We start from the raw sequence: 8204 nt of genomic DNA, 5'->3' as shown, positions 1-8204 counted from the left end.
CGCAACATTGTTGAAGTTCGGAAAGGAGCGATTTGCAACATTGTTGAAGTTTCGTGAGGAGCGATTCGCAACATTGTTGAAGTTCGGAGGGGAGCGATTTGCAACATTGTTGACTTGGCCAAAATGTAAAATCGCGCCAGAAATCCGATACGTACCGACAATGTGCCCCTTGAAATAGGCAACCCATACTTACAGATATGTCGGGCCGGTTGCTTGCTTTTAGGCGCAAACGTGCCACCTCTTCGCGTTCTTAAACATTGTTTAATGTTTCGGTATTTTGCACATTTTCTGGCGCCATCTAGCGGTGAAATGTCGGAACTATTTGGCTACAAGCTTGGAGCTGTTCCGAAGAGATGGCGCCACAAGCATTTTAGTAATAATCATTTTTAAGCGGTACAATGCTAATAACATGAATAATTCAACTAATTAGGTGAATATACCAAGCATTATGATACTACAAGTATGCTGAGAAAGCGTTTTTAAACATTAATTCATGTTTAGGCATCTTGCACAATTTGTGACGCCATCTAGCGGGGAAATGTCGGAACTATTTAGTGGCAAGCTTGGAGACTTCTCGAAGAGATGGCGTCACTAGTTCTTTAGTAAAAATAATTTGTAAACGGTATAATGCTGTTAAAATAAGTTAAATAGACAATTAGGTTAATATTCTAAGCATTATGATGCTATAATTATGCTGAGAAACCGCTCTTAAACATTGATTATGTTTCGGAATTTTGCACATTTTTGTTGCGCCATCTAGCGGCGAGTCATCGGAACTATTTGCCTACAAGCTTGGAGCCTTTTCAAAGAGATGGCGCCACCGTTTGTTTAAATAAAATTGATTTTTAAACAATGTAATGCTAATAACATAAATTAATTAAACAATTAGGTTAAAATCTCAAGCACTATGATACTCGAATTAAACTGTACAGTCGTTTTTCAATGTTAAATGTGATAACGATTATGCTATATATCTATATATATTAGATTTTAGTTCGTAGTATTGACCGCTAGATGGACATACTAATTGCCGCCCCGTTAGCGTCTCCTTTTAAAATTTTGTATTTTTGTCTGAAATTCAATGTTTATGTTATTGAATGGAAATAAATACACACATATGTTAAAAAATATGTTGAATATAAAAGATAGATGCTTTATTTGTCCCATAATCATTACAATCTTAATTACAGTATCAACATATTGTATTCAATATTCGAATAAACACTATGAATATACACATACACCCACTGTTTTTATTTGTATCAATTATTCAAATAGTATTCTATTAAAGTCTGCAAATTATTGATGTTTAGAGTAATTATATATTATTGTTGCTAAGTAACTACATGCCAACATAACCATAACCTCAAATTTGTTTGAAGTTTCCATTTTAATGAATATAAAATTGTAATAAATATCGTAATTATTCAGTTAGTAGAAGTTTTTGGAAGTATATTTTTTTATGTGAGCGGTATGAATTGCATAAATACTATATTATCTTCGATATTGTAACAATCTAAGCGAAATCATTATGCTAAATTCATTTACACTGTACATCATAATAAGAAACAAGGTCTATTTTATGTAAAAATGGATAATAATTGTAAGATATACTACTGAAGCAATCATTACTCTTAGCATCTAGATGATTTAACGTAATTCTAAATTATGTATTGCTTTTTTATTTGCAGAAGTTCTGTTACGATATGTTGCTGATGAAAAGGTTTTAGATATGCAAACAATTAATGTACCGCACATATGTATACAGAACAAAGTTTGGCATGTCCACTTGCACAAGTACTACTGTAACTTTAAACTGAAATTCAATATTTTATATAGTTTATAAAATGGAAGAAATAGAGTATACAACTTTGATCGAATGGTTTTGTCACCAATTTTATTATAATGGTATGGTGCTTCATGCTAAAGAAGCATGCGAAGCTTACCCTGCAAGCGAACGTTTAAGAATTCTATTAAGTCTTGCGTACGCATTGACTGGCAAAACTCAAGAGGCAATTAAAGAGAGCTTGAGCTTAGTAAGTAACACGGATGCAACTTTAGCAGCATTGCTTGTGCAGAATGTAGCATACACGATTGGCGAGAATGTTGAAAGGACCACTATGATGCAGATTGATACAAGAATCAGAGATGAAAGGAGAAAATCATCTCCTAATGCATTGTCATTAGCTGCCTTGGTATTACTTTTGTCGCAGAAGGTTGATAAAGCTAAAGATTACACGGAGAGAGCTTACAAACTAAATCCATCCAATGTAAACGTTTTGCTAGCTAAAGGTTGGGTAGATCTGTTTGCTACAAATGAAAATGGTTTGGACAAACCAAATCTATTTGAAGTCGTCTTAGAACAAGATCCAAAGAACGTAAACGCTCTGCTAGGTTCTTCCAAGTACAAGCAGCAACATGGCGACAGTGCGGGCGCAATATTAACATTAAATTCATTGATCGTACGCTATTCTAAGTTATATTTACCTTTAGTCGAGAAATTGTACAATCAACTTACCTTGAAGGACTGGGACCAAGTGTTGGAAACTGCTAACAGGATATCGTCGATCGATTCGAATAACTTGGACGCTCTAAAGGCCCAAACATTTGTAGTTTTTTGCAGGGATGGAAATTATAGCGAAGGGTTGAGATATTTGCAGCTGTTCTTCAGGAATCTTATGCTTACGGAAGCTAGAAACGTAACTGTCTTCATCGCCGGTGTACAATTATTTTCGCGGTTGGCTTGCAAGAATCAAGAGATTCTAGCTGAACTCTCTAGAGCAACCGAGAAGATGCTGCAACAAAATTCCAAGAGCGCAGATCTTATGGTCGAGTTGGGTAATTTATATGTTTCGTTAAACAAAACAAAGGATGCTGAAAATTGGTACAGAAACGCTGTAAGAATAAACGAGTCTTCGTTCGCTGCTTTAATGGGTCTGGCGCATTGTCAGCTTTTGGATGGTTCGGTCGAAGCCTCTGAATTAGCGCAGCAACAAATAGATTTTCTCATGGAGATACAATCCAACTCGATGGACGCAGAATTGCTTTTCATGTCTGCAAAGCTGAAGTCTAGCGATCCGAATAAAGCTCTTAATTGTTTGGACAGTGCAGCTACGATCATATTGAATAATTGCAGGTACGTGCCATATGGTTACGACTACGTGAAAAGATTAAATCCTGACTTGTGTTTAGAGATCTCTAAACAGCGTCTGATTTATTCGATAACGAGCGATGGAACGAACCTGGAGAAAACCGTATCGAATAAAGAGGAACCAAGCTTATATTTATTGGAACAATTAACAGACGCGTATCCTGGCTTAATAGCAGCGCAATTATTGTTGAGCAAAGCTAAAATGCAAACGGGAGAGTTAAACAGAGCTTCGGATATCCTGAAGAACCTCTTGGATAATATCGATTCGTCCAATGCCGAAGCTCATTTGCTCATGGCGCAAATTTTGGCTCGCCAGGGAAATTATCAGCAAGCTTCTCAGAGTTTGGAAGTTGGTTTGAGCTACAACTTTAAGATCAGGGATAATCCGATCTATCATTTAATCATCGGCATGGTTCAGAGAGAAAACAAAGACGTCGAGGGCGCCATGAAAAGTTTCCAGGCTGCTATGTCGTACGCAGGATTGCTGTCTCACGGAAATGTCCAGAATGCTGTACATATTTCCATGTCGGACACGGCAACCTTGTATCTGGAATTAATTTCTGCGTACAGCGAGATGGGACAATACAACGAAGCGACCGCTGCGGTCCAGGAGGCGAAAATAAAATTTGGAAACACCATAGAAGAGGGCAGAATATTAATCGGGCATGCCGAGCTACTTTTAGAAACGGGAGAACTGGACGAAGCCATCAAGTGTCTGTCCAAAGTAACTCCTGACCAGCCTTACTATTTGCAAGCTCATACACGCTTAGCTGAAATAAATTTGAAACACAAGAAAGATAGGCACGCTTTCGCCATGTGTTACAGGTTTGTTAATCGGGATGATACTTGTTTCTTTTGTCTTCTTGTGACCTTTCAAATGAATATATTTCGACTTTCAGGGAGTTGGTGGAACACTGTCCAGATCCCAAGACGTACAGCATGCTCGGAGACGCGTACATGTCTATACAGGAGCCAGAAAGAGCGATAGAGGCGTACGAGCAAGCGTTGAAACGGAATCCAACGAACAAGTTACACATAGCCAGTAAATTGGGGAAAGCGCTGGTAAAGACGCATCAGTACACGAAGGCTATAAATTACTACTGGGACGCGATGAAACAGGAGAATTTCAAAGGTTTGAAACTGGATCTCGCGAAACTGTTTATGACAATGAAACAATATGACAAAGCGGAATCCACGCTGGTACAAGAACTGCAAGGCAAGCATCGTTATTATTTAGTCATGATCCCTGGGATTCATTTTATGGTTGAAAACCATTCTGGTTTCGTTTTTCACTTTTAAATGTAATCAAACTGAAGCTAAATGATTGAATACGATGGGAATGAAGGTAAACTGGAAGTTGGGAATGAATAAAGACAAAATTGGGACAACTGGGAATAAAGGGGATACGTGTAGGCCAGTAGCTGAGCTATGGGTACGCTTTAAGCTTGATTACACTATTCGCTGAGCTATATGATTAGTTTTGCATTAATAATAAATTAGTTTTGCCTATCCTGTATTCTAGTAAGTCGGTTTTCAACCACTGTCGTTTGATCTATGATTGAGAACCTGTAAGTTTTTACACAAGCAACTAATATTTCAGATGGTCGTCGAGATTCGGATGTACAAAGCTTGGAAGTACGCGGCCAGCTGTTGTTGTTGCTTGCGAAAACCCGGGAGAAGGCGGACAACATCAAAGGCGCTCTGTCTGCGCTTAAAGAAGCCAAGGAAAATCAACACAGATACATGCAGCGTCTAACTGGTCCCGGTTCAGAAAACGAGAAACAGATTCTAACCAACATCTGCTTGACGATGGCAGACTACTCGTCCTCTCTGAGGGACTACGACCAAGCTATAATGTATTACAAGGAAGCTTTGGATCACAAGCCTACGAATGTGCAAGCACTGTTGTCATTGGCGAGGCTGTACATGCAGGTATACGATCACGGAATTTTTACAGCGATATTTTTGTTTATTAACGGATTGCCTCGCGTCGACAGACCAATAATTTGGATCGATGCGCCCAAAGCTGTACAGCTCTGTTGAACGCGGATCCGAATAACGAAGCTGCCTCGATAATGATGGCTGACCTCGCGTTCAGAAAGGTGGACTTTGACACGGCAGCGTTTCACTTTCGACAGTTGCTAATGAAGCAACCGACCTACTGGACCGCACTGGCAAGGCTGATCGAAGTTTCCCGGAGAACAGGTAGGGAACGTAGTTCACACGAGTGAAACGTAGACCTTATTGTTTATTCGAGGTTTAACGAATCGCCAACGAAACCAGGGGACATGGACGATCTCGAGGAATGGCTTCATCGAGCGGAGATAGGGATGAGCGGGTCGAGCTTAACGGCTGGATATTATTACTGTGCTGGCTTATTGGATTGGCGTATGGGCAGATTAAATTCCGCGCTGCGTCAGTTCAATTTTGCGAGACGTGATCCTGAGTGGGGTCAACAAGCAATATACAATATGATCGAGATTTGCTTAGATCCGGATGATGATTCTTCTCTCTCGAACGATGTCTTTAACGACGATGACGTGGAATGCCAAGACTCTAGAACGATGGCCTTGAAAACGGCGTATCGTCTGTTGCAGGTACTATTATTCGTTTTTTTCAAATTTTTTCTTAATTAAATAGAAAATCGTATCGATTAAAGCTGACCAAGTAATAAACATCGTTTCAGGAGTTAAATCCTAAGGGCAACTCGCACGAGATGTTGACGCACAGGCTGTTGAGCAATTTCTTCCTCCTGGCTACCAAACAGAAGTCGAACATAGAGAAGGTTTTACAGGATTGCACGTCACTGGCTAGTCAGGAAGCCCTCAGAGATCACGTGGGGCCTGCTCTTGGCATGGCGATGGCTCACATCCTGCTTAAACAAACCCCTAGGGCACGGAATCATTTGAAACGCGTCAGCAAGAACATATGGACGTTCGAAGACGCGGAATATCTGGAGCGCTGTTGGCTGCTCTTGGCGGACATTTACGCCCAGTCGGGCAAGTACGACTTGGCGAACGATCTCCTGAGGCGCGTGTTGCAGCACAACGCCACTTGCGTCAGGGCACACGAACTATCCGGCTACATAGCGGAAAAGGAGCAGAATTATCGCGAAGCCGCCGCGCAATACAGTCAAGCCTGGAAGTACGGTGGTAAATTCAAGCTTTCGGTCGCCTACAAGTTGGCTTACTGTTCCATGAAGGCCAAGTCGTACGCAGAGGCGATCGAAGCCTGCAACGAAGTTCTGAAGCTGAGCCCTGACTATCCGCGCATCAAGAAGGACATTCTGGAAAAGTGTATCAACAACTTGCGTACTTAACACTTTATTTACCGGGAGCCTATTTATAGGCTTTTTAATTTCAGTACTTAGCTTTTCGAATTTATTTACTGTGTTGATGGTCGTCTACTTACAATGTTCAGTTTTTGGAAACAGACTTGGCTTTCAATGTACTAGTTACGATATGGAGGAACTACTGTCAACCTAGATTGGCATATGCTACTGTAGAAAATTCTTTTTTGAATTAAAGACTGTTTCTAAATAGCCCGGTAGATAAAGTGTTAATATAAGTTCTCTGTCTCGCCGTGAACAATTTACATTGTACATAGTGATATTGATTGCTGTAATAAGAGATAGTAGCGATACGAGTAAGGTTTAATATGTATTCACCACAACTATTAACGCAAGTTCTCTGTCTCGCCGTGAACAATTTATATTGTACATAGTGATATTGATTGCTGTAATAAGAGATAGTAGCGATACGAGTAAGGTTTAATACGTATTCACCACAACTATTAACGCAAGTTCTCTGTCTCGCTGTGAACAATTTACATTGTATTTGCTGTAATAAGAGATAGTAGCGATACGAGTAAGGTTTAACATGTATTCATCAGTCAAATAAAAGTAGATTCATTGGTGACTGGGTCACCAAAGCTATAGTATTGAGTCATGAGATAAGAAACGAATTTCATACTTGTTGCAAACTTCACTAGTCGACCTATAACCAACAAAAATGAACCTGATCACTGCAGAGAAAGGAGAGTCCGTCGTTACAAATGTTTCACTGCTGAAGAAGAACGTTCTGCGCGTCGTGGTTACTGACGGAACCACAGAAATCACCCTAGCACTCCTGTACAGGATTCTCTCTGACAATACATTTGGGTCAGACCAACCTATATTAATCAGTGTTTACGAGTTCCCAGCGAAAGCAGTGTTTCTGGAGAGCGTCGAGATCGAGCTCACCTCGTTTTGTCCAAACCTCTTACACGGTTAACAAACACCTCCCCTTTTTTCTGTCTATATTAATAAATAAATAAGATATTTAATCACGTTGTTTCGTGGACCAGGCGTCACTTATGGTCACGACGAATCGGTGGCGTTTAAAGACGCAGACGTTGTGTTGTGCATAGGTTCAGCGAGGGAGTATGTGTTCCATGAGAAGGAATACAATGGTCCATTCTTCAAGGAATACGTTCGCGTCGCGAAGTTCTATGTACTAACTTGTATATATTTTGTTAAATTAGTTGATCCTTTTCGATGAATCTTTGTAGGGCGAGTGCATAGAGAAATACGCGAAAAAAGACGCGAGAATTATAGTACTCGGAAATACAGCTGCTACGATCATATCTCGATACGCCAAGTCCATCCCCCCTAAGAATATAACTGCGCTGGCGATGTTCAATTTGAAGATGGCTGCTACGCACGTATTTACCCACGCGGTTTATCCAAACAATTATCAAAATTCATAATACAGGATCTATACTTTCTACCGGAACACGCCTGAGTTTATCGTGTTCATTTCAGATTGCTGAGCGCGCGAACTGTCTTCCGATAGATGTTAAAAACATTGTAATATGGGGCAACAACAACTGTTACAGCTTTCCAGATTGCAGATACGTGTACTTCGCAAATGGGAAACCTGTAAGCGACGAATTGATAGTCTGGATGAGGACCAGTCTTCAAAGCGTAAGGATTCCCTTATTCTACAGCGCGGCGCTAGTGTCGCGTCCCTTATAACCTCCAGAGCTTTTCGTACACTCCCTCTTTAATTTTTAT

General features: G+C 40.2%; 2 protein-coding genes across 2 annotated transcripts in view; both read left to right on the top strand.

Annotated features, from left to right (window-relative positions):
• The first annotated feature begins 1353 nt into the window (after positions 1-1353).
• Positions 1354-7571, top strand: LOC128879649 (tetratricopeptide repeat protein 21B-like). Its single transcript, XM_054128984.1, has 7 exons — positions 1354-1603; positions 1692-3976; positions 4051-4367; positions 4752-5083; positions 5149-5356; positions 5435-5748; positions 5838-7571. The coding sequence occupies exons 2-7, from the start codon at positions 1848-1850 to the stop codon at positions 6468-6470; spliced, it is 3933 nt and encodes a 1310-aa protein (XP_053984959.1). The 5' UTR covers positions 1354-1603; positions 1692-1847; the 3' UTR covers positions 6471-7571.
• The window catches only part of LOC128879921 (uncharacterized), a 1586-nt gene continuing 543 nt past the window's right edge, over positions 7162-8204 (top strand). The window contains exons 1-3 of the mRNA XM_054129490.1: positions 7162-7310; positions 7467-7641; positions 7953-8114. Coding sequence (XP_053985465.1) covers positions 7162-7310; positions 7467-7641; positions 7953-8114 — 486 coding nt within the window. The remainder of the gene's footprint in view (positions 7311-7466; positions 7642-7952; positions 8115-8204) is intronic.

Source organism: Hylaeus volcanicus, chromosome 7, assembly GCF_026283585.1.
Source record: "Hylaeus volcanicus isolate JK05 chromosome 7, UHH_iyHylVolc1.0_haploid, whole genome shotgun sequence".
Classification (NCBI taxonomy): Eukaryota; Metazoa; Arthropoda; class Insecta; order Hymenoptera; family Colletidae; genus Hylaeus; species Hylaeus volcanicus.
This window is presented reverse-complemented; position numbering and strand designations above follow the sequence as displayed.

Excerpts from the sequence above, each read along its gene's own strand:
- LOC128879649 (XM_054128984.1), top strand. The coding sequence starts at position 1,848 with ATGGAAGAAATAGAGTATACAACTTTGATCGAATGGTTTTGTCACCAA. Across the intron at positions 3,977-4,050 it reads GCTTTCGCCATGTGTTACAG|GGAGTTGGTGGAACACTGTC; the intron begins GTTTGTTAATCG and ends TTCGACTTTCAG. Across the intron at positions 5,749-5,837 it reads CGGCGTATCGTCTGTTGCAG|GAGTTAAATCCTAAGGGCAA; the intron begins GTACTATTATTC and ends ACATCGTTTCAG.